Source organism: Carcharodon carcharias, chromosome 6, assembly GCF_017639515.1.
Source record: "Carcharodon carcharias isolate sCarCar2 chromosome 6, sCarCar2.pri, whole genome shotgun sequence".
NCBI classification, from domain to species: domain Eukaryota; kingdom Metazoa; phylum Chordata; class Chondrichthyes; order Lamniformes; family Lamnidae; genus Carcharodon; species Carcharodon carcharias.
In genome coordinates, this window is record NC_054472.1 from 79853358 (window position 1) to 79880448 (window position 27091).

Consider the following 27091-nt stretch of genomic DNA (forward strand, 5'->3'; position numbering starts at 1 on the left):
ACCATTTTCAAACCGGCTAAAAAATCCGTTCAGTTAATTCGTAATGTAACAAGAATTAAATGTTGACAAAAAAGGGGTCATTTCTCTTTTTATTAAGAAGCCTGACATTTTATGCATGCACTTCCATGCACCCCTGGGATCATTTGTCTGAAATTTCCTTTCTCACCTTTAGTTTTAGTTCATTTAGTGGAGAGGTATGGGGGGAGGTGATGGTGCAGTGGCGTTGTTGCTGGTAGTGGTATTGTTGCTGGACTAGTAATCCAGAGACCCAGGGTAATACTCTGGAGACCCAGGTTTGAATCCCGCCATGGCAGATGGTGGAATTTGAATTCAATAAAAATCTGGAATTAAAAGTCCAGTGATGACCATGAAACCATTGTCGACTGCTTTAAAAACCCATCTGGTTCACTAATGTTCTTTAGGGAAGGGAATCTGTTGTCCTTACCTGGTCTGGCCTACATGTGACTCCAGACCCACAGCAATGTGGTTGACTCTTAAATGCCCTCTGAAATGGCCCAGCAAGCCACTCAGTTGTAACGAACAGTTACAAAGACACAAAAAGGGAATGAAATCGGACAGACCACCCGGCATCGATCTAGGCACCGGAAACGACAATGGCAATTGCAGCCCTGTTGACCCTGCAAGGCCCTCCTTGCTAACATCTGGGGACTAGTGCCAAAATTGGGAGAGCTTTCTCACAGACAAGTCAAACAACAGCCTGACATAGTCATACTCATGGAATAATATCTTACAGATAATGTCCCAGACTCTGCCATCACCATCCCTGGTTATGTCCTGTCCCACCGGCAGGACAGACCCAGCAGAGGTGGCACACAGTGATATACAGTTGAAAGGGAGTTGCCCTGGGAGTCCTCAACATAGACTTCGGTCCCCATGAAGTCTCATGTCATCAGGTCAAACGTGGGCAAGGAAACCTCCTGCTGATTACTATGTACCACCCTCTTTCAGCTGATGAATCAGTGCTCCTCCATGTTGAACATCACTTGGAGGAAGCACTGAGGGTGGCAAGGCGCAGAATGTTCTCTGGGTGGGGGACTTCATTGTCCATCACCGAGAGTGGCTTGTAGCACCACTACTAACTGAGCTGGCCGAGTCCTAAATGACACAGCTGCTAGATTGGGTCTGCGGCAGGTGGTGAAGGAACAGTAAAACATACTTGACCTCATCTTCACCAACCTGCCTGCCGCAGGTGCACCTGTCCATGACAGTATCGGTACAAGTGACCACCGCACAGTCATTGCGGAGACGAAGCCCCGCCTTCACATTGAGGATACCCTCCATCATGTTATGTGGCACTACCACTGTGCTAAGTGGGATAGATTTCGAACAGATCTAGCAACTCAAGACTGGGCATCCATGAGGTGCTGTGGGGCAGCAGCAGCAGAATTGTACTCAAACACAATCTGTAACCTCATGGCCCAGCATATCTCCCACTCTACCATTACTATCAAGCCAGGGGATCAAACCTGGTTGAATGAAGAGCTCATGAGGGCATGTCAGGAGCAGCGCCAGGCATACCTAAAAATGAGGTGTCAACCTGGTGAGGCTATAAAACAGGACTACTTGCATGCCAAACAGCATAAGCAGCAAGTGATCGATAGAGCTAAGTGATCCCACAACCAACGGATCAGATCTAAGCTCTGCAGTCCTGCCACATCCAGTCGTGAACAGTAGCAGACAATTAAACAACTCCCTGGAGGATGTGGCTCCACAAATATCCCCATCCTCAATGATGGGGGAGCCCAGAACTGCAGTGCAAAAGATAAGGCTGAAGCATTCACAACAATCTTCAGCCAGAAGTGCCGACCGAGTGTATGATCCTTCTCGGCCTCCTCTGGAGGTCCCCTGCAACACAGATGTCAGCCTTCAGCCAATTCGATTCACTCCATGTGATATCAAGCAACGGCTGAAGGCACTGGATACTGCAAAGGCTATGGGCCCTGACAACATTCTGGCAATAGTACTGAAGACTTGTGCTCCAGAACTTGCTGCGCCCCTAGCCAACCTGTTTCAGTACAACACTGGCATCGCTATGTGGAAAATTGCCCAGGTATGTCCTATACACAAAAAGCAGGGTAAATCAAATCCGGCCAATTACCGCCCCATCAGTCTACTCTCCAACAGCAGTAAAGTAATGGAAAGGGTCATCAACAGTGCTATCAAGCGGCATTTGCTTAGCAATAACTTGCTCACTGATGCCCGGTTTGGGTTCTGCCAGGGCCACTCAGCTCCTGACCTCATTACAGCCTTGGTTCAGACATGGACAAAAGAGCTGAACTCCTGAGGTGAGGTGAGAGTGACTGCCCTTGACATCAAGGCAGCATTTGACCAAGTGTGGCATCAAGGAGCCCTAGCAAAACTGGAGCCAATGGGAATCAGGGGGAAAACTCTTCGTTGGTTGGAATCATACCTAGCCCAAAGGAAGATGGCTGTGGTTGTTGGTGATCAGTCATCTCAGCTCCAGGACATCACTGCAGGAGTTCCTCAGGGTAGTGTCCTAGCCCCAACCATCTTCAGCTGCTTCATCAATGACCTTCCTTCCATCATAAGGTCAGAACTGGGGATGTTCGCTGATGATTACATAATGTTCAGCACCATTCACAACTGCTCAGATACTGGAGCAGTCCATGTCCAAATGCAGCAAGACTTGGACAATATCCAGGCTTGGGCTGACAAGTGGCAAGTAACATTTTCGCTACACAAGTGCCAGGCAATGACCATCTCCAACAAGAGAGAATCCAACCATCGCCCCTTGATGTTCAATGGAATCCCCCACTATCAATATCCTAGGGGTTACCATTGACCAGAAATTGAACTGGACTAGCCATATAAATACTGTGACTACAAGAGCAGGTTAGAGGCTAGAAATCATGCGACGAATAACTTGCTCCTGACTCCCCAAAGCCTGTCCACCATCTATAAGGCACAAGTCAGGAGTGTGATGGAATGTTCCCCACTTGCCTGGATGATTGCAGCTCCTACAACACTGAAGAAGCTGGACACCGTCCAGGACAAAGCAGCCCGCTTGATTGGCACCACATCCGCAAACCTTCACTCCTTCCAACACAGACGTACAGTAGCAGCGGTATTTACCATCTACAAGATGCACTGCAGGAATTCATCAAGGCTCCTTAGACAGCACCTTCCAAACCCATGACCACTACCACCTAGAAGGACAAGGGCAGCAGATAAATGGAACACCACCATCTGGAAGTTCCCCTCCAAGCCACTCACCATCCTGACTTGGAAATATATCACTGTTCCTTCACTGTCGCTGGGTCAAAACCCTGGAACTCCTTTCCTAACAGCACTGTGGGTGTACCTACATGAAAAGAACTGCAGCGGTTCAAGAAGGCATCTCACCACCACCTTCTCACGGGCAACTAAGGATGAGCAATAAAAGCTGGTTCAGCCAGCGAAGCTCACATCCTGTGAATGAATAAAAAAAATAGTGCAGGGGATCAAGACAAACTTAGTGATTTGCCCTTCCTTCATTATTGCTTTTAAATCCATTGTAACCTAAGGTTTCTTGTTTGGATAAATATTAAAGTTTTTAATTTGGACATGAAGCTGTTCACAGAAGATGATATAATCATTTATGTCATCATCCTCCATAAAAATATCCCAATTTGTGTTATCAAAGCAAATTTGCAGATCTTGAATAGCCACATTATTCCTAATTTTAATCATTTTCCTACCAGGCTACTCTGTTTTCAGTTTTAAGGAGAAGATGCACAGCATTATGATCTGAATCTCCAATTCCTGGTCAAATCAAAGACTTGTAAGAGTCAAGAATTGAGCAAAAACATTGATCCATGTCTTCTTTCCACAAATTAACTTGTCAACACATCTAGCATAGTCACAGAGAGTGTGCCTCAAACTCAAGTCAAGTGGTTGATGTCACCAAGGATGATCTTCGATGAACCTGAAGAAGGATCAGCCATTTCTTGGATTATTTCATAAACAACTGCTGCTGCCTCTGCATTTGCATCTAGTAGAATATATGCCAAAATAATATGTAATTAATTGATTTCATGGGGCAGATAGAAGAGTCTAAAAGCCACACAGTGTGATTCAATGTTAGCAAAGCAAATACATTTCTTAACATAAAAATTGCAGCACCAACATATATTTACAAACATAAATATACCTCATCCTCGGATTTATTTGTAGCAATAGGGGATCTAACCTGGCATGGTGGATGAAATCCATCAATATCAATTGCCTTATCTGAAATGTCCGAATTTAACCTGATTTTGGTGAAATAAGAGCACATGTGATTCCCTGAATTCTGACAAAAATCTTGTGCAGGTCTGAATCTCATCAACCTTATTTCACTGGCCTTACATTACTAAAAGTAATGACTGGAAGTGATGGACGTTGCCCTCCCCTTTCACTCGCTGCCTCACATCTCCTTGTTTCCCCCATATGCCTGAATTGAGGCCGCCTGAGTTTGAGTTGTCCTTTGTTGATAAACATTACTCTCTCCTTTTCATACACTGTCTCACGCCTTCTTGTTTCCCTCTCAACCTGAGCTGAGACTGTCTCAGCCCTGAATATGGGTCGTCTCTTGTTCATATCAACATAGGCGAGATTATGGGTGTAACTCGCAATATTGCAGTTCCTTTGAGTTCAAGCAGAACCTGGCAGTTGTACATGATTTAACGGGAAGCAGCTTCACTCATTCCCATCCTCGGCAGCTTCACTTCCCTTTAGTCCTGCTTGGCCTCGGCACCTGTGCCTCCACTAGGCCTTGCCTGGCCTGGTGTCCTCACTTCTCTGACCCCAGATATGTTCCCACTCTCCCCTGTCCTTGGTATAGGCCTGCTCTCCCCCAACGCCAGTCAAGCCTCGCTCTCTGCCAGGCCCGGTAAAGGCCTGCTCCCCCTCCAGCACCTGTAAAGTGTTGCTCAACACTAGTGCCTGTAAAACCTCGCTCTTCATCAACCCCAGTAAAGGCTTATACTTGCCTAGTTCCAGTAAAGACCTGCTTTCCCCCGGCACCAGTAAAGCCTTGCTCGCCCCCGGCCTCTGTGAAGGCCCGTTGTCCCCCGACCCCAATAAAGGCCTGTTCTCCCTCAAGCCTGATAAGGGCCCACTCTCCCCCAACCCCAGTAAAGCTTCGCTCTCTCCCGGTCCCGGTAAAGGCCTGCTCTCCTCCCAGCCCCAATAAAGCCTCGCTTTCCCCCTGCCCCAGTAAAGACCCACTTTCCCCTGGCACCTGTAAAAGTCTGCTCTCCCTCAGCTGCAGTAAAGCCCCACTTTCCCCTGGTCCCTGTAAAGCCTTGCTCTCCCTTGGCCCCAGTAATGGCCTCTCTCTCCCCTGGTACTAGTAAAGTCCCACTCTCCATGTACCTGTAAAACCCCGATCTCCCCTGGCCTCAGTAAAGCCCCGCTCTCCCCTAGCGCCAGTAAAAGCCCCTCTCTCCCAAACACCGGTAAAGGCCCATTCTCTCCAGGCCCAATAAAGGCCCACTCTTCCCCCAGCACTGGTACAGACCCTGAAATAAAAGCCAAATACTGTGGATGCTGGAAATCTGAACTAAAAACAGGAAATGCTGGAAAAATTCAGCAAGGCTGGCAGCATCTGTGGGGAGTGAAACAGAGTTAAAGTTTCGAGTCCATATGACTTCTTCAGACAGGAAGAATAGTCATTCGGACTCTCTCCACAGTTGCTGCCAGACTTGCTGAGTTTTTCCAGCATTTCCTGTTCTTATCCCAAGTAAAGACCTGCTCTCCCCCGGCACCTACCCAACCTCGGTCTTACACCACCCAGCTCTACCCAGCTCTGCTGCCCTAAAATGCTCAGCCCACTTCAAAAATTATTACTGCTGGCTGCGTTCAGGGATAAAACTGCAATCCCTTGGATGCAGGGCGGATTGGTTCCTGAGCTCGTTTATACCCTTCTCTATAAGAACTTTTGAAAGAAGCGCGGATCATGGCGGAACTCATTGGACAGAATGTTCTGCCTGTCGGGTGGGCGGAGCAGGAGCAGGTGCGGGCGGATGCGGATCCGATCATTGCCCGCAATCGGGTCCGCGCAGCCATTTAATGCGGGCGGGCCAATTAAGGCCTGCTCAGCGTGAATCGCAGCTCCCGAGGACAGTGGGAGTGGGAGAGCAGCGGCAGGACTGCAATGACTGCTGGGTCCAATGGCGACCCAGCGGCCTGTTTAAAAAAAGCTGCTGCAGCCTTTCAAAGGCTGTCAAACATGAGCAGGCCAGGCAGGAGGGTAGGGCAGGGGGACACTGTGCCCGTTGTTTTTGGACGATTACCTTGCTGTCCTTGAGAAGGTGGCAGCGTAGCGTAAGGTCCTTGTATCCCAGGACGGGAGGAGGAGGCCCCCCCACATGACCAAACGTGCCTGGGAGGAGGTGGCGGATGTGGTGAGCTCCCGCGACGTGGTGCGGCACACCTGGATCCAGTGTCACAAGCTCTTCAACAACCTCTTGCGCTTGGGAAGGATGAGTACCGTGTTGGCATTGGTCACTTAACCCAGCAGGTAGGCTTTCCCCCCTGGCGGCCACCTCCCGTCTGCCCAAGTATGAGTGTAGTGACTGCATTGAATCATTGAAGCATGTGTCCTTTGCTGGGTGGCCCAGCAGATATTGCCCATGCCTAAGTCACCCAGAGAGGGTAATGATGAGATGGGGTCTGCACCTGCAGCCTGTGGTACACCGAAACCCACATGACTGTTTTGGGGGCAACCTGGAGGAGCTGCACCTAGGCGCAGTGATTGAACTGCAGGACACGTCCAAGTCAGGTTGATGACATGCTGGGAGGGGAGCTTCAAGGTGGTTTGGCACCGATTGATCTGCTGCCCTCTGTGCTCCACGTGCTTGTGCCTCCTTGTTATGGAAGGTTAGACCCTGTGGTGCCACATGTGACGTAGGCAGCATTTGGCCAAGGTGTGGTTGTGGGGAGCAGGCCTAGCATCTTTGTGTGAGTGTTTGACAGCAGTGGGGTGAGGAGGCACTGGAGCCCTGCAATGTCCCACTCTGGTTGGGGTGGGCTGGCTGCAAAGAGAATCCAGGTACAAGTAGCACTAATCAATGCTCTTCTCTCCTTTTCAGGAGAAGAATGCACATAATGCAGCCGAGCAGGTGAGGACTGGCAGAGGGCCGACCCAGGTGGCCGTGCTTATCCGGTTCGAGCAGGAGGCCCTAGATATGGAGAGGTTCCATGTGCCCAGGTCCACTGGTGTCTGTGAGGCTGGAATGCCACGGGCAAGAATGTTTGCCCAGCACTGAGATCACCATTGTTCTCTCAACAGTCATAGCAGTGCTGAATGTTCAGTGATTGAAGTTTGCAACATGGCTTGACCATTACTCCTGGAAGGATGAGCGCATAATGATCTGGGGACAGGGATGCGCATTGACATTGTCTCCACATTAACTAATCAAATGTCCTTGTTCTCCTTTTTAGCATCAGCGGAGCAGGGCTGGGAGGAGGTGCAGCAGGGGCCCTCTCTCACACCTGAGGGCGCTGAAGTCTTGGACTCATCAGCGTCACACCATCTCTGCCAGGCAGGCACCAGCGCAGATACTAGCACCTCGGTGGGAATTAGATCATCGGCTAGTGTCCCGGGGCATAACGGTGAGGGCACTTCGCCAGCTCCTCCAGTGACTGTGGAGATGGAGAGTGCCCATGGCGCCAGCAGTCGGAGGACTACAGGGGACCAGGCACATGCTCAGTCAGTGGCTGATGATGTGCCCCTTGAGTCGTATGCGATGCAGCAAATGCAGGAAATGTGGCCGGGTGTGTGGGAGCATCTGGTGGAGATACATGAAGCTATGCTTGGCTTGGTACCCGTGGTGGAGGAGTCTACGGGGACCGATGTAATGAGCCTCATGGTCGAGCGCCATGCGTCCTCCATGGAGAGAGTGGTGACTCTCGTGAAGGGGCTCCTCCAGGAGACCAATCAGGGCTTCCTGGGGATTCGCTCGGACAAGCAAGCCCTCACATTGGCATTGACCTCAGCTGGTCATTGCCAGTGTGGGAGGTGGTCTGGGCACCATGTTTCCCAGCTCGGTGCCCATCCATCCATGGTGAGCAGGGAGGCCCAAACTGACCTCATGTCAGCGCAGCAGCTGCCAGTTGTCTCTGTGGGCTCCTGTCAGGGCACTCCGGATGAGGGCAGCAGCTCCTCTGACCCTCTGCCAGTGGCCGTTGCATCTGATGAATCTGCGATGAATGGGGAGATGCCAGCTGTGGAACTGGCAGCTCCCTCGCAGGCGGGGCCGGCACAGTCTCCACGGGCCAGAGGATGACCGCCAAGGTCATCGAGGCCAACGGGACAGCAGAGTGTGTAGGCTGTCTCAGATGCCAGTCCCAGCGAGGGGGCAGCACCAAGACGTAGCACCCGAAAGCATAAACATAAGGCACCTTAGGCACACCATGGGTTTATCACTGTTGCTTTTGTGTTGGCCCGCAATGAGGTCTTTATGAGTTGGTGTGATGGTTAACACCTTTGTCATTTTATTTTCTTAAGTTCTTTTTGTTAGACCATTAAATTCAGACATGTCACCATGCCTCTTTTCCTCTGCAGGTGGATGGTTATCAATAATGTTATGAGTGATTTGTATGACATTCAGCTTTATTGACAAGGCCCTTAGTTAATGCTCCTATCCAGGCAGATTTAGCGCTCAGGAATCGATTATGGAGCCTGCAGCCTAGGCTTGTGCTGGAAGTCCTTTTGTGGCGTCCTAGCTGAAGGTTCATTGGATTAAAGCCTCCCTGATGTCCTTGCCTCCCTGGAGTATTCCCGGGTTAGCGTCTACCCCTTCAGGATTTCCCTGTGCGTGCCCATCCTTGGACTCACTGCTGGACTCATTGTGTACAGTCATAGCCACTGTGTCTACATCTTCTTCGTCCACAGCGTTGCCCCTTTCCAACGCAAGATTGTGGAGAGGGCATCATGCAACCACCATCAGCGGCACACGATCTGGGGGTTATTGGAGTGCGCCCCCTGAACGGTCCAGGCATCGGAAGCACATTTTGAGAAGACTGATTGCTCTCTCCACCACAGCCCTTGTGGAGGCGTGGCTCCTATTATACCATTGCTCAGCTTCTGTTCTTGGATAGCAGAGAGGTGTCATGAGCCACCTTCTGAGGGGATAGCCCTTGTCACCCAGCAGCCATCCATCAAGCCGGGCTGGAGCACTGAAGAGCCCCAGCACCTGTGAGTGTCTGAGGATGTAGGCATCATAGGAGCTGCCTGGGTACCTTGCACAGACTGGTAGAATCTGCATCTTGTGATCACTCACTATCTGCACGTTCATGAAATGGAAACCCTGTTGACGAAGGCACCGGGCTCACCTGCTGGCACCTTGATGGCCACATGATTGCACCCTGGATGTGGGGGAAGCCAACAATGGCCACGAAGTCTCTGGCTCGCCTGGTCCCAACGGTAGTGGTTGAAGGTCAATACATGCCTGAACAGAGCGTCTGTATCTGCTTGACACAAGTGTGGACAGCTGATTGGGAGACACAGCAAAGATCACCCACTGACCCCTGGAGGGAGCCAGAGGCATAGATGTTGAGGGTGGCTGTGACCTTTAGCGCCACTGGCATGGGGTGTCCACCCACACAGCGGAGATCTCAGGCCCATCATTTGATAGATATAGTTGACTGTCTCCCTTGAGAGACGGAGCCTCCTTCGGCACTGCACCTCAGACATATTGAGGTAGCTGCTTCGCTGCTTGGATACCCTGGCAGCAGGATAGTGGCGCTTTCTGCTGCCCCTTCCGCTTTGGACTACCTCTTGGCCCTGCACCCCTTGTGCCTGTGCCTGTCCTCCCAAAGTGGGCTCCCCTGGAGGCTGAATGTGCACTCCTGGCCTCCTCCTTATTCTATCCCTCCCTTCCTCCTCAGAGGAGGTGCCTCTAGTGGAGAATTCAACTCCCATTCCCAGGCTAAGGGAAGGCTTCCTGAAACCTGCAGGCCCCAAAACGATTCTTCACTGCAGAGTGCTGACCTGAAGGTTGTGAGTCCAGTCTGAGCAACTAGTATGCGTTTTGAAGTATTGCAAATCACACAGGCAAGTATCAGTTACTTTCTAAATTAAATATTTGACAGAGCACACTCGAGATCCCACTGAGCCCTCTTATCCCATCCGTGGATGAGGTTTATATAAATGTGTCCTACCCACCTGCCCATTGAGCCCGTGCGACGACCCGAAGATTGCATGGGCCCCGAAAAATTGCTGCCAATTGGTGCCACAAGGGCATTAAGTGGCCCGTTAATTAATGGTGGGCACGCATCGGAGATCATCGCATGCCCGCCCACCGAAATATCACGATGGTGTGTGTTGACATCGGGACGCTCGCCCAATGTCACCATGTGTCATTTTATGTGTCAGCGTGCAGGTCCCGCCCCCACACACCAACGGGAAAATTCTGTCCACTGACATTATTTTAATGCATTGAAATGATTTTTTTAATACATACTTAATTAGAGTTAAATCTCTGTGAAAGTGTAATTTTTTCTCTTTTATTGTTGTTATTTATTTATATGTAATTCTTTTAATGATAAAGCAGTGTTACCCAAAATGAATTTCCGTATGAATTTCTGTAAGAGCAATATAGTGATATTGGAATTGAAATGATTCCTTATAAGTGTTGGCAGCAGGCCTGAGCCTCAGTTGTCAGCACTGAAAAAAATGCAGATATAAGCTTCCTGCGCCCTCTGAGAGAAGGCCCATCCAAATCGACGCTTACCCAAAATTTGGCCCTTTTATGGAGTCGTTGGGGGGGGGGGGATCTTCCCTCTAACCCCTCCCTTACTGAGCTCCCTCAATGTTCACTTGCCTTCAATGTCACCCGTAAGCCCGTAAAAATCCTCTAACTTACTTTTCAAAAAGTTTCGTGGACCTCTGTCCCACCTCCATGGTTGTTCCCACCTCTTCTCAGTAGAGTCGTGGAGGGCATCTGAAGCCCACCTGCCGCAGTGAAAACCCTGAAAGGACTGACCTTGGGCCTTTTGATAGCGCTAGGCATGCTTTCTGCTATGTTCCTGTTTCTGCTCTCTGCAAAATGGCCACTGGTGGAAATGGAAGTAGAATGTCTTTTTTAGCTGCTGCGCTTTCGTTTGGCCCTGTTGCGCAAAATGTGGCTCAGGGAATTTTCCATTTAACTTTAGACAAGTTAGTGAACAGAACTCTCAAAAATGTGGACCAGTGAAGTTACCCTGTTTTGTATTTTAATTCCAGAGGGCCTGTACATTTGGTGCTGCATGTATAGCACTTGCATAAGATAAAGTTGTACTTATGGAATCTGATGTTGTACTTTGCATATACTAACATTGTAGCTAATGGATTATCTTCTTGCAACATTTTCACTTAAATACCAATGAAGATAAACTGTGTAAAATCTGCCATCTTAATATAATTTTGATTAACTGGTCTAACTTTCAACATTTAGAGAAATGAGTTTGATTTTTTTGGAATGTCCTGTTAAAAAAATGCCCATTGGCCTTGATCTGATCACTTTTATGCATTAATGTATCAAACCACCGGTAGTCATATCTGTTGAAAGTAATGAATTATTAAAGGAATCTTGAACCATGGTAAGCAAGAGTTCCGAAGAAGAGTCTTTTTGGAGTTGGAACGTTAATTCTTTCTCTTTCCACAAAAGCTGCCAGGCCTGCTGAGTTTTTCCAGTACTTTTTGTTTATCTTCAGCTTCCACTTTATTTTGCTTTTGTGTTATGGAAGGGACACATGTTGCAGAAAACAGGGGGAAGTTAGAGCAGGTAGGAGTGATGGGAGAGGCAGAATGGAGTTAGAAGTGGAGGGAGAAACATAGAACAAACTCAGAGTCTCTGCAAAGGAAATGGAGGGTTGGCAGCCCTAGTGGGGAGTAGGTTGAGTAAGCTTATGGTAGGGATGGGAGAGACTTTCACCTATCTCTAAGATTTTACCATGTTGATTTCCTGCTGTTTGTGAATTCAATGTCTTTTTGCAATGATTTCTCTCTCTCTTCCAATCAGTTTCTGTTGATAACACTGTGCATGGTCTTGATTGCTGTTTCCCCCTGTGATTAATCTCTTTTTAAAATTTCTGTCTTCCCATCTATGATTTAAATTGGTTTCTACTACCTTTTCTTGTTCTCATCGCACCCAAATTATCTTACCTGAGTTTTGGTGCTTGGAGTCTGGCAAATTTCAGAGAGAAGATTTACAGCACAAAATAAGGCCATTCAGCCCTTCATGTCTATGCTGACTGAAAAAGTGCTATCCAACCTAATCCCACATTCCTGTTTATTTGTCCATAGCCTGTGGGTTACAGCACCTCAAGTGTATATCCAAGCGTTATTTTTAAATATGAGAGTTTTTGTCTCTAATATCCTTTCAGACCGTGAGTTCCAGATACCCATCACCCACTGGATGAAAAACATTACTGCTCATCACCCCCCTAATTTTTCGACCAATTACTTTAAATTTTTGCACCCTGGTTACTGATCTCTCTGTGAAGGGAAATAGGTCCTTCCTATCCACTCTATCCAGGCCCCAGATAAGTTTATACACCTCAATTGAATCTCCCCTCAGTCTCCCTTGCTCCAAAGGAAACAATCCCAGCCTGTTTTCTAAGCCCGATAGCATCTTTGTAATTCTCCTCTGTATCCTTCCTACTGTGATCACATCCTTCCTGTAATTCGGTGACTAGAGCTATATGTAGTACTCCACCTTGTCCTAACTGATGTCGTATGTGATTCTTGTATGACCTCTCTGCTCTTCTCCTATAGGCCATGGGCAGTAAAGGAAAATCCAGTGTGCATTCTTGACTACTTTTTCTTCCTGTCCTGCTATCTTCAAGGATCTGTGGACGTGCACTTCAAGGTCCTTATTTCCCTCTAAATTTTTGGAATCCTACAGTTTATTATGTATTTCCTTTCATTGGTTGCCCTCCCCAAATGCATTCCCTCAAACTTCTCCAGATTCAATTCCATTTGTTGCTTTTCTTCCTACCTGCTCATCATTGATACCTTCCTGCCGTCTACAGTTTCTTCCTCACTAATATCCATGCGCCCAATTTTCGGACAATCTACAAATTTCTTAATCATGCCCCCTACATTTAAGTCTAAATATATGTGTGATGAACAGCAAGGGACCCAGAACTGAACCCTATAAAATACCTACTGAAAACAGCCTTCCAGTCAATAAAAGAACCATCGACCATTACCATTTGCTTCCTGTCACTGAGCCAGTTTTGGATCCAACATGTCGCTTTTCCTTGGACCCCATTGGTTTTTAATTTTCTGACCAGTCTGCCAAGTTGGTCCTTGTCAAAAGTCTTGCTAAAAAACATGTAGACCACATTGTGCACATTACCCTCATCAGCCTTCCTCGTTACCTCCTCAAAAAATTCAATCAAATTAGTCAGACATGAACTCTCCTTAATAAATCCATGCTGATTGTCCTTGATTAACCCGTGCCCTTCTAAATGACAGTTTATGCTCTCTTGGAGTTTTTTCCAGTTACTTGCCATCACTTGTGGTTAGGTGGCAGGAAGGGTGTGAGGAGCGGGGTAATGGATGACAGCCCCTGCACCTCTCTGCCACCGCCTTGCTTTCCTCCTTTAAGGGACTCCTTAAAACCTACTTCTTGACTAAGCATTTGGTCATCTACCCTAATATTTCCTTATGTGGCTTGGTGTCATATTTGGTTTTATAATGTCTCTTTGAAGCAGCTTGGGACATTTTATTATGTTAAAAGTACTATATAAATATAAGTTGTTTTCATATTTTATTTCTAATTTAAAAAAAATAAAATTTCAAATATCTACCCTTTGTGCCATTTCACCTGCTCTCATATCTGCCCTGCTTGATTACAAAATTACTGACTCTGCTACCACATATTCCTGATTACTTCCCAAGGCATTTTGCCTCAAATTCTGGTCAATGGCTCTCACCTGTTGCCTGCTAAAGATTGGAAACTGCATTTCTATCTCTAAAAACATCACAGTCGACATCTTTCCCAAGTATTTCCCAGACTGTGATTAACACTTTTGGTTAAAGACAGGGCAAACAGCTGCCTGAACAACACAATGAGTTCATGCATCCAGTATGTACCTGGAACTGTTCCCACAGGTCATCAGCTGTGACCTCCTGCTTTAAACATTTGTTCATACCAGCCAGCTGGGTAGTCAATCGAGAGGGCACTTAGGAAGTGTGTGTGTGTCTGTCTGTGTCTGTGTGTGTCTGTGTCTGTGTGTGTGTGTGTGTTTTCATTACGCTGGGCAGAGATTAATAGGGGAAGGTTGCCTGGGGAGCTTGAAACATAAAAACGATAGAGCTGTTAAGTTTGAAGTACAAGTAAAGAAGTTACATCTGACACTTGCATTTTTACATTAGTGGGGAGTTTGTATATCAAGGGGGAGCTAGAGGTAACAAGAAACATCTTTGCGTCTGGCAGGAGTTTCATAGGTAAATATTATACTTTATTGACCCAAAAACAAAGACAGAATAGATGCAAACTTTTCTATTTGGGAGGCTTTGAGTTTCAAAGAGAATGAGAACTTGAGGTAGCAGCCGGAGCTGAATTGAGAGTTGCTAGCTCTGGGCTGGGAACAGATGCCATTTGAATCAGCCATCCAGTCAAGCCAGAAAAGTCTGGGGCTGAAAAAAGCTATTTTATTCTGAAATAAAAACAGAAAATGCTGGAAGAACTCAGCAGGTCTAACAGCATTTGTAGAGAGAGAAACAGAGTTAACATTTCGAACCTGTATGACCCTTCTTCAGAGCGGTCATACAGACTTGAAATGTTAACTCTGTTTCTCTCTCCACAGATGCTGTCAGACCTGCTGAGCTTTTCCAGCGTTTTCTGTTTTTATTTCAGATTTCCAGCATCTGCAGTATTTTACTTTTATCTTAGTTTTATTCTGAAGTTTGCATTTTCATAGCGGAGTGGAAGAGAGTTACAGACCATGTGGTTATGCCTTTATTGAAGCTACAGCAGTTTGCCTTGGATAATATTACTGGATTTCTTATCATCAAACATTTATAAGGGATTGTTGCCTGGAGGGTGTTTACTTATGGGTCTGACCAAGTGGAGAGTCTTTTTGGGGGGAATGTTTGTATGATTGACCTTAATTGTGTAACCTTGTGTGCTTAAGTTTTCTTATATTCCTATTAATAAAACTTTTACTTTTAATTTTTAAAATCCCAAAAGTGTTACTGGACCTCTAACTGCTGAGATCGGTACATTGTCTCCTCATTTTCAGAATATAAAAGAAAAGGGTATGGCCCATAAGCCAAGTTTCTCTCTGTGATTTATTTTGCGCAGCAATTGACACCTGTTGTGGCCATAACAACAGTCAGCATGGATTTGTTAAGGGAATGTTGTGTCTGACTGACTTGATTGAAATATTAACAAGGAAGATTGATGAAGATAGTGTGCTTGGTGCAATATGGATTTTAACAAGCCCTTTGACAAAATTATAATGTTTTTGCAAAATACGAATTGAAAAACATGGACCAAAAAATGACCTGGCGACTCAAGCCTTAGTATCATTGGTGGTGGGAGACTCACAATCACAGGTAGACGATTAAAGCATTTGACTGGTTCCTACAGGGTGCTTAATACAATAGTGTGTTATGGGGAAATTATGACAACACAGTGCCATCTACTGGCATCATAGAGAATAAAAAAAACATTTGTATCCAAAATTCTCATCGAGTTGGTTTATACGAGAGTTTTCAATTCAATGTACCAAATTTGAAATATATTGTTGAGAGAATACAGATTTTGATGACTGTGTTACTTCTTTCAACACTTCAGATCACATAAACACTAACAACATCTTTTGGTGCATTATGTTTAAGTGATTAAATGATTTAAATATCCTGTGTGTAGTCTTTCTAACAAAGCAGATAGTGAGAGATTGGGCAAGATTTTCAATTCTGGGTCGATTCCTGGTCCTGATTCTGCACAGCGTGTTCCAGATACGCCCAATGGGCTCTTTAAAGAGCAAGGCCAATTAATGGCAGGGAGTGGACATGCCATCCAATCAGCGTTAGTGGACTTCCAAACCTGGAGAGCCAGTGGGAGACCCTCCACTACTCAAGAGATCAGCATCCCCACAAGCTGAGATGGGAGCTACTGATCTGAAGGTGGAGAGAGGGAGAAGGCAAGGTAAGTTTGTTGTTATAAGTTTATATTTATGGCTGCATAGCCATGATCCTGGAGGAGCAATCTTTTCAGGAGACAGCTAGCAGCCGTGGCTTTGGCCTGGTGGCCATTATGGGTCTGGGGAATGGGATTCCTCCGGTGTTTCATCGTAGCCCCAACCCCCACTCCCACCTTGAACCTGCCATATGGACCAGGCCAATGTGGGTTGCCTGCATTGCTGACTGAAAATTTCAGTCAGCCTGGGAACGGGGCCTCAATAGACCCATTAACATTAATTAAGCTCATTGAAAGTAGCTCAGAGTCATGTTTGTAGTGGGGAGCCAGCGTGGAGGCCAGTAGTGCAAAATTGCCAGCTTCCCACCTCCAATCTCAGCCCCAACCCATCTGAAAATGTGGCCCATTGTATGTGTGTTGGAATTGAATGCTTTGTTTATATTATAGAGTAGATTTTCCTGTGTACAATATCTAGAAAATTGTGCACTATTCCACTGCTTCTATTTTGTCCCCAGCAATGTCGTGGGCATTTCGCTTGCCTTGGATTTTATTGTTCCTCAACAGATGTTGTAATTGGCACCTCATTTATATACCATTTCAATGATATACCAGTTGGCAGCCTTCTCTCCTGTACTTCCACCAGTCGTAGGTCAGACGCTGCTTAAATTCCAATAAGTGTGTGTATAACTGCAGTATTTTTGCACTCTACAACCTAAGAAAGTCATGCATGTGCTGCGTCATTCGGTGTGTTACCTAGAGGAGGAGGAGGATGACTGTATGACAAAAGGGAAGCTATTCAGGACAACAAGTATGTCTGGCAACATCACAAGGGAGGCCCTGTATCTACAATTACTTGACAACAGGAATACATTGCAAGATTTATTTGCCCTAGTGAACATTTCTATAGCTGTCAAGAGGAACAGTGCATCTGGTGACAAAATTTCTTGGGAAGTAGTGTGTGAGATCACAGTCCTCTCAGGACAGTCGTGAAGTCTCATTGCAGTGCTGGTACTACTTTTCCCGTCACAATTGAAGTCACAGACCACATCTCGGAAATTCTTTTGTGACGGTATTTGTCTGTTGTATAAATAAGGAATAGTGGGATCTGATTTGATGCAGCAAATTCGAGAGAATTAGAAAAGACCTCAACAAAAAAAATGATGGAGGTGTGTGGGGATGGTTTCATGGGAAATTATGTTCCTTAGATACTGGAACTGGCCAGATGGACTGCAAAATAGTAATTCCCAGTCAAGTACAATCCTATGTAACCTCTCATGCAGTGATGTTTATGTATAGATTATGTGGTTTGACACCTCTCTTGTAGCCTTGGAGATAAACAAACAATCCTGACAATATTGATAGGAAACGCTGGAAATGCTCAGTAGGTCAGGCAGCAACTGTGGAGAGAGAAACAGTTAACATTTCAGGCCTGTGACCTTTTGTTAGTACTGGAAAGTGCTACAGTGTAACAGGTTATAAGCAAATACAGAGGTAGTGGGGAGGGGAGGAAAGAGCAAAGAAGAAGGTCTGTGATAGGGTGGAAGGCAGGAGTGATTAAATGACAAAAGGATTTGTGGTGCAAGGCAAAACGGGGTGATAATGAGACAAGCAAAGAAACAAAAGGTGGGTCTAAAGGAATTGTAGCTTCAATAACTCATAGATACCAATCCCCCTCCAGATGTGACATCTTAAATGGCGTTGGAATAGCTATGAATAACACTGCAATCCAGGAGTTTTAATTGTCTCATTACTCAACAAGTCCAATACGTTTGGCGTGGTGATCAACAAAGCAAATTGAATGCTGACTGTACAGTCTGTATAGCAGAGTATAGGTGAGAGGAGGTTATGTTCAAACTATATATTGCTCTGGTCAGACCACATCTTATGTACTGTGTCCATTTCTAGTTACCATGATTTAAGGTCTGGACACAGTTCACAGAAATGGCACAAAGTTAATCCCTTGTGTCAGAGGATTGAGTAATAAGAAAAGACTGGAGAGACTTTTTAAGTTTTGAAAGGACATGACTGAAAGCTGATTAGTATTTTATATACCTCTGTATAAAAAGTAGATAGAAAAGAGAGATCTTGAACATTACTTCAAATAAATTGTGACAGTATGATGAAGGCTCATCAAATCAAATTCAGTAAATGGCAAATTTAGGACTGATGTTTGAAATTTCTTCACATAGTGCATTGAATGGGCTTCTGAGCAGCGTAGTGAAGGCAAGAAACCTAGAATCATTTAATAGCTGGACACAGTAATAATTTGATTTGGAGGGGAAACAACCTGTATTGTTTTTCTGGATAGATGAACTAAGTTGGGACAACCTTAAATTCTTATCAAGGGGCATGGGGATTGGATGGAAATGTGCACCTGAGGTCGAGGATGAGCCATGACCTTATTAAATGTCAGCAGGCTAGAGAGGCCACATGACCTACTCCTGTTCTTATTTCTTATGTAACGACCATCCTTATTTGTATCTATCATCTAAAGATTTTTGAAAAATCACTTTGTTGTCAATAATGAGACTGCTTCTCTGTCTCATCGGGTGAAGGCTAGAAGGCCCCTAAAAGTTCAATGCATGCATCTGATTTAGGGAAGGAAACAAATCAGCCAAGGTTCCCACTTCTGATTATTGCTAAGTGATACCAGCTTGAAAATATTTGGATGTCGAGTGAGAACAAAATCAGGACCTGGTGTGAAACTCTGCATTGACTCACACTTGAAGAGCAAGCGCATGGCTTTTGTGACTGGAACTCCACCCCAACAAGAGGCAATGCTTTTAGGCAAGGAGGGTAGGAAATAGAAAAGAGAAGTGGGGTTAAAAACAGAAAGTGCTGGAAAAATTCAGCAGGTCTGGCAGCATCTGTGGAGAGAGAAACAGAGTTAACATTTTGAGTCCAGTATGATTCTTCCTTCTTCTTTGGAACTGGGCTTATGTTGAACAGACCTGCTCAGTTTTTCCAGCACTTACTGTTTTTATTTCAGATTTCTGGCATTTGCAGTATTTTGCTTTTGTTAAAGAAAAGTAGGGGTTGTTTTATAACTCAAGTGTTGCATGTCACTTGTTTATTTATAGCTATTGCAGAGCCAAACTTTCCATATTAAAATGTGAGTTTTGAAAAGAAATTAGGTGGTCTTCTGACTTTGAACATTCCTTGTTCCAGTCCTACTCAGGCCCCCTCCCACAACTCTTTCTCCGGTACATCGATGACTGCTTTGGTGCCGCTTTATGCTCTCGTCTGGATCTGGAAAAATTTATTAATTTTGCTTCCAATTTGCACCCCTTCACCGTTTTCACGTGGTCCATCACTAACATTTCCCTTCCCTTCCATGACCTCTCAGTCTCAATTTCTGGTGATAGACTGTCCATTAATATTCATTACAAGCCTACCGACTCTCACAGCTACCTCGACTACGGCTCCTCACACCCTGCTTTCATCCCATTCTCTCTGTCCCTTCGCCTCCGTCGCATCTGTTCTGATGATGCCACTTTCCAAAACAGTTCCTCTGTCATGTCTTCTTCCTTAACCGAGGTTTTCCACCCACTGTGGTTGACAGGGCCCTCAACCGTGTCCGGCCCGTCTCCCGTGCATCCACCCTCACACCTTCCTCTCCATCCTAGAGCCATGATAGGGTGCCCCTTGCCCTCACTTATCACCCCACCAGCCTCCGCGTTCAAAGGATTATCCTCTGTCATTTCCAACAACTCCAGCATGATGCCACCACCAAACACATCTTCCCTTCACCCCCCCGGGCGGCTTTCCGCAGGGATCATTCCCTCTGGGACACCCTGGTCCACTCCTCCATCACCCCTTACACCTCAACCCCCTCCCATGGCACCTTCCCATGCAACCGCAGAAGGTGCAACACTTGTCCCTTTACTTCCCCCCTCCTCACCGTCCAAGGGCCCAAACACTCCTTTCAAGTGAAGTAGCGCTTCACTTGCATTTCCCTCAATTTAGTCTACTGCATTCACTGCTCCCAATGCGGTCTCCTCAACAATGGAGAGACCAACTGCAGACTGGGTGACCGCTTTGCGGAACACCTTCAGTCTGTCCGCAAGCATGACCCAGACCTCTCTGTCGCTTGCCATTTCAACACACCACCCTGCTGTCATGCCCACATGTCTGTCCTTGGCCTGCTGCAATGTTCCAATGAAGCTCAACGGAAACTGGAGGAACAGCACCTCATCTTCCGACTAGGCACTTTACAGCCTTCCGGACTTAATATTGAGTTCAACAATTTCAGGTCATGAACTCTCTCCTCCATCCCCACCCCCTTTCCGATCCCGCTTTTTCCAATAATTTATAATTTTTTTACAAATATATTTTTCTTTTCCCCCATTTTAAAATTTATTTCGATCTATCATTTCATCTCCACCTTTTAGCCCATTTCAATCCCTTCCCCCCACCCCCACTAGGGCCATCTGCCACTTGCTCGTCCTGCTTTCTACCCTTAATGTCCCCATTAGCACATCCTTTAGATAATATCACCACCATCAACACCCCTTTGTCCTTTTGTCTATGACATCTTTGGCAGTCTCTTCTTGGCCTCCACCTATCACTGGCTCCCTATCGAGCTCTACCTGTCCCACCCACCCCCCTCTACCAGTTTATATTTCATCTCATTTCTGTATGTCTTCATTCTGATAAAGGGTCATACGGACTCGAAATGTCAACTGTATCCCTCTCCGCAGATGCTGTCAGACCTGCTGAGTTTTTCCAGGCATTTTTGTATTTTTGTTTTTGTTCTAGATTTCCAGCATCCGCAGTATTTTGCTTTTATCACAGTATTTAAATTGCTGGTCCATTTAGGTTTCTGGTCAGTGGAACTCCCAGGATGTTGATGGTGGGGCATTTGGTGATTATAATGCCGTTGAACATCAATCGGAGTTGGTTAGATTCTTTCTTGTTGAAGATAGTCATTGCCTGGCACTTAAGTGGCACATATGCCACATGCCACTTATCAAGCTTGAATGTTGTCCAGATCTTGCTCCATACAGACATGGATTGCCTCAGTACCTGCAAATGATAGTAAACACTGTGCAACCATCAGCGAGCATTCCCACTTCTGACCTGATGATGAAAGGAAGGTCATTGATGAAGCAGTTGAAGATGTTTGGGCCAAGGGCACTACATTGAGGAACTCCTGCAGCACTCCTTGGGCTGAGATGATTGGGATCCTAATTCCCATTGACTTTAATTTTGCTTGGGCACCTTGATGCCATAGTTAATCAAATGCTGCCTTGATGACAAATGCAGTCGCTCTCACCTCACCTCTGGAATTCAGCTGTTTTGTTCATGTATGGATTAATGCTGTAATGAGGTCAGGAGCTGAGTGGCCAAGGTGGAACCCAAACTGAGCACCAATGAACAATGCCACTTGATAGCTTTTCAGACCACACCTTCCATCACTTTGCTGATGATTGAGAGTAGGTTGATGGGGTAGTAATTGGCCAGATTAGATTTGTCCTGCTTATTGTGGACAGGACATATCTGAGTAATTTTCTACATTACTGGTTAGATACCAGTGTTGTAGCTGCACTGGAGCTGCTTGGTTAGGGGTGTTTTCAGCACTAAAGCCAGGATGTTGTCAGGGCCCAGAGGGTTTTCTGTATCCAGTGCTTTCAGCTGTTTCCTGATATCACTTCGAGTGTACTGAATTGTTTCAAGACTGGCATCCATGATACTGGGACCTCAGGAGGAGGACAAGTCAGATCATCCACTTGGCAAGTCTGGCAGAAGATGGTTGCAAATGTTTCATCCTTGTTTTTTACACTGACCTGCTGGATTGAGGATGGGGTGTTTGTGGGACCTCGTCCTCCGGTCAGTTGTTTAATTACCCACCACTATTCACAGCTGTATTAATGTTGTAATCCTGTCACAATGAAGTGCATGTTCTAGTTGTAAGTGAGAGAAGCTATTACTAATTGGGGAAAAGTTAGGGCATTATTCTTAAGCATATATAAGAACTGATTTCCACCTGTGTGAGGGAAGGAAAAGGGAGTTCGTGTCTGTGTTCTCTGGGTTTTGTGAATAAACTTACATTAAGGAAAGATTGATTCCAAATTTCTCCTTTACTCAGTGAATGAGCAGCAAATTATAGCAAACTGAATGTGGCAGGACTGCAGAATTTTGATATTATCTGTTGGCTGTGGAATTGTTTAGCTCTGTCTATAATATGCTGCTTCAACTGTTCAGCATTCATGTAGTCCTGTGTTGTAGCTTCACCAGATTGGCACCTAATTTTTTGATATACCTGGTGCTGCTCCTGGATGCCCTCCTGGCATCTGAAACATGGTTGATTTCCCTGGCTTGATGGTGATGGTAGAGTGAGGTATGTGCCAGCCCATGAAGTTATAAATTGTGGCAGAGTATAATTCTGCTGGTGCTGATGGTCCGCAGTGCCTCATGGATGCCTGTTTTGAACATCTGGATCTGTTCTGAATCAATCCCATTTAGCATGGTAGTTGTGCCACATACCATTATGAAGATGGGACTTCCTCTCCTGAAGGACTGTGTGATTATCACTCCTACTGATACCGACATTGGCTGATGCCTCTGTGACCAGTAGATTGGTGGCGACAAGATCAGATATATATGTTCCCTCTTGTTGGTTCTCTCACCACCTGCTGCTGGCCAATTCTGGCAGATATATCGTTCAGAATTCGGCCAGCTCAGTCAGTAGTGGTACAACCAAGTCAGCCTTGGTGATGGGCATTGAAGACCAGAGTACATTCTGTACCCTTGCTAACCTTAGTACTTCTCCCAAATGGTGTTCAGTCAGTTGATTCATCAGTTGAGGGGGGGCGGTAGTTGGTAATCAGCAGGAGGTTTCCTTATCTGTGTATGATCTGATGCCATGAAATTTCATAAGGTCCAAAGCCAATGTTGAAGACTCCCAGGGCCACTCGCTCCTGACTGTATACCACTGTGCTACCACCTCTGGTAGGTCTATTCTGTCTGGAGACAAGCCGTAGCCGGGTATGGTGATGGAAGGATCTGGGTCATTGGCTGTAAAGTATGATTCAGTGAGTATGATTCAGTGAGTATGACTATGTCAGGCTGCTTAGTCTGTCAGATAGCTCTAGCAATTTTGGCACAAGTCCCCAGATGCTAGTGTGGAGGACTTTGCAGGGTCGACTGGATTGGATGTGCCTCTGTCATTTTGGGTGCCTAGATTGATGCCAGGTGGTCTGTCCAGTTTTGTTCTTATTCGACTTACCTGTAACGGAACTGAATAACTTGACAGGCTATTTCAGAGGGTAGATAAAAGTGAACCACATTGCTGTGGTTCTGAAGTCACATGTGGACCAAAATGGGCAAGGATGACAAATTTCTTTCCCTGAAGGACATCAGTGAACCAGATGGATCTTTACGGCAACCTGGTAGTTTCTTGATCAGCATTATTGAGATTAGCTTTTATTTTTATTCCTGATTTGTTAATTAATTAAATTTAAATTCCCCCAGCTGCCATGGTGCGATTTGAATTCATTTCTCTTGAGCATTAGTCCAGGTGTCTAGATTACTAGGCCAATATGGCTACCGCCCCCTCCAAACAAGATTACACCATGTCATTTCATTTAAATCCTGCATGTGAAACCATCCATTTTGAAAGGAAAAATAGTTTTGTTAAGTTTGTTCTCATAATTTATTTTCATAGCCTGGGTTTTGATTTATTGTTTAGGGCTGAGAATCTGAAAATTCATTGTTTTATTAATTTTTCATAGTTATATAGATGGTTCTATTGATTATAGTTATTTTAAATAATTTAAGTGGCATTTGAGGTTTTTCGTATTTGATCTTGGGATGTAGGCAACAATGCCAAAGAAATATTTATTGCCTATCCTGAGGGCATTAGGACCTCAACCATATAATGCATAACTGGAGGCCAGATCCAGTAGGTGTAGCAACATCTCATCCTTGAAGTTGATTAGTGAAAAGGTTTCTAAACAACCCAGCAGCTTTTATAGTCATTTTATGGACCAGAACTGGACACTGTGTTCTAGATAGGGCCTAACCAAGGTCTTGTACAGGCATTCAGTCAAAGTAATTGAAGTGTGAGTCATTTTTTTGTTGTAAAGTGGATATTTATTTTCTTCAAAACTGGGCATTGTTAAATGGTATATTTTATTAAATGTGTTGGTTGCAGTTTCTTTCCAGGATAACATGGCAAACCCCAAAGAGAAAACCCCAATGTGCCTGGTGAATGAGTTAGCCCGTTTCAACAGAATTCAGCCCCAATACAAGCTTCTGAATGAAAGAGGGCCTGCCCATGCCAAGGTAATAGTTAAGTAGCATTTGTTGAAAGGTCGTTATTATAATTTTGTGGCATTACTGCTCTTTATATTGATTTAGAAAGTATTGCTGAAAGGAGAGACATCTTGTCAAAGCTTTTTCTCTCTCACTCATCAAGATAAATGCAAGAATGTCAAATTTCAAACAATCACAACAATTTATACTACAAGAGAAAAGGGTGTTGATTGAAAGACAAGTCAACTCTGATTGGCTGAGGTGTTGCCATGGAGAAAGCAGTGGGGAACTATAGGCTCCCCAAGCTCCTAGGTAGTTCAAAAACTGTCCAAGGCTTGAACATACTCTTTTTGTTTTTAGAGAACGTGTCCCTACATATGAATGTATGTCGCTTCTAGCAAGCATAAATAAGCCATGTTATGAGCTCGACTGATTGTCTTTAAGTGGTTGTCAGTGTAGCTATTAATGCACACAGGATAGTTCGGCAAGTGCTGCCCAATCGTGGAATCACATGTAATAGTAGATGTTTTATTTTGGGTTTTGCAAGCACGGGCTGGTTGAGTATGGCCTGTGCTCTTCCTCTTATGAAAAACTGAAGGAACATGTTTGATTCAATCAACCAACCGTTGGGACGACCGGCCTACGTACCTGGCATCGCACTGGCACCGAAATTCATACATGACACTGCTCAATTTTGTGGTAGGCAGAACGCCTTTTTGGACTGAATGCAGCATCCTTTTAGAGGAAAATGCCGCTCTCGTAGCCACTGCATAGTAGCAGTGTGAAATGGTTTGCTTAACCTGTTGTTCACATTTTTGAGATACTTTGCCTTTCTAGGGTAATTTGAGGTAGGCCGGGCACTTTTCAGGTCCGAAAGTGCGCAGTCTGTCCAAAAAGGCGTCTGATGCTGCTGTCAGTTCAAAAAGACATTCTGCCAATGTTGTGTATGAATTTCTGGGCTGGTGCGATGCCAGGTACGTAATTAAGTGAGGGATGGAGCACGCTAAGGTGTGTGAAGAAATCCTTACACGTGGTTGCAGATTCAAAGATTGTGGGCATATCATGTATCAGAAATATGCTCAGGGTAGGAGGTTTGGGCTTATTCCATCAAAAATGTGTTTCTCATGGAAACTGACAAAAATGTTAGCAAATGCTGGACCTAGAGGCAATCTTATGACTATACCATCTATTTGGCCATACATGTTATTATTAAAACTGAACTTGACTGCACAGGTTGCTAAGTTCCAAGAATACAGCTTCAGAAAATGGCCAAAAATTGGTTGACCAAATCAAACAACATGTTCCTTCAGTTGTTCATAATGGGCAGAGTATAGACTTTACTCAACCCCAGCCCATGCTTGCGAAACCCAAAACAAAACATCTATATTAGATGTGATACTGTGATTGGACACCACTTGCTGAACAATCTGGAATGCGCTAACAGCTACACTAATAACCGATTTAAGATAATCAGTCAAGCTCTTAATGTGGATCATTTACGCTTGCTAGTGTAGGAGCGTGAGAGTCCCTTGTGGAGCCTCACTTAGGCTTGGAGCCATACTCTAGACGTAACAGGAATGAGTGACTCAATACCAAATAATATGTGAAAACAACAATTTTTATTAAACAATTATTAGTGATTTAAAAAAGGAAAGAAAGATAGCTTTATTAAAAGGAAAGTAAGAAAAAAACACTTTATATAATATGTATATGTAAAAAAAAGGAAGAAAGACAACTTTATTGTAGCACAAATGGTAACCCCAAATTGGTCTGTTCAAGACAGTTTCCCCAAAATGATAAAACAACCCCAAATTAGTCTGTTTGAGGCAGTTCCCTAAAATGATACAACTTCCCTTGGTTCATACATTACCAAGACTCTGAATAACCCTGCATGGGGATGGACACTCTGGTCAATCACTCTGTCGCTGTCCCTTCCTCCATAGTCTTCAGTGGATGCTGGATGCTTATGCCCCTTTAAGTCCAGTTTCTGGCTCCGTTCCAGCCTTCCATCCGGACTTACTCAAAACTAGAGTCTGACAACCATGAGTCCTTATCAAATTCTTCTCAGAAGCACTGCAAGATTATCCATTGTGCTGATTTATAGTTCAAGGATCATCAAATGCAGTAAGGGTTGATTCCTGTTAAACAATAGAAAACAAATATTTTAGCAAATCTAGCAAGAAAAAGAAAAACATAAGTTTAGACAAAACAACAGCTGTGAAATCAAGGTCTACAAAGTAACTTTTAAGATTCAATACAGGGTTAATACAGGTTCTCTGAAAATCAAGGGAGAACAAAAATAAAATGTAAAAAATGTAAAATGGCAAAAATTAGTGATTGCAGGCCTCAGGCCTATACTAGAACTGACATACATTGATATGTAAGGACCTGTTCTCTGCAAAGAATATATCTTGTTTGAATTATCTGGGAGTTTGGGGAACCTATAGTACCCCATTGCTTTCTCCATGGCAACATTTTGGCCAATCAGAGTCCACTAGTCAACCAATCGGCGCCCTTTCCTCTTGTTGTATAAAAATAAATTGTGTTTGTTTGAAATTTGGCATTCTTGCGCTTGTCATGATGATTGCAAGGTGAAAGGCTTCTGCAACATTTCTCTCTTTTCAGTTGTATTCAAGTTCTGTACTACCAAGCGACAATTTAGAATGTAATATTCAAGTGGTCCAGGTTTTCCC

At 45.0% G+C, this 27091-nt stretch overlaps 1 protein-coding gene across 3 annotated transcripts in view; it reads left to right on the forward strand.

The window, feature by feature from the left end:
- stau2 (staufen double-stranded RNA binding protein 2) overlaps window positions 1–27091 on the forward strand; it is a 536959-nt gene that overhangs the window by 33082 nt on the left and 476786 nt on the right. For all 3 annotated transcript variants that reach the window (XM_041189442.1, XM_041189443.1, XM_041189444.1), the window contains exon 3: window positions 24298–24428. In XM_041189442.1, coding sequence (XP_041045376.1) covers window positions 24298–24428 — 131 coding nt within the window. The remainder of the gene's footprint in view (window positions 1–24297; window positions 24429–27091) is intronic.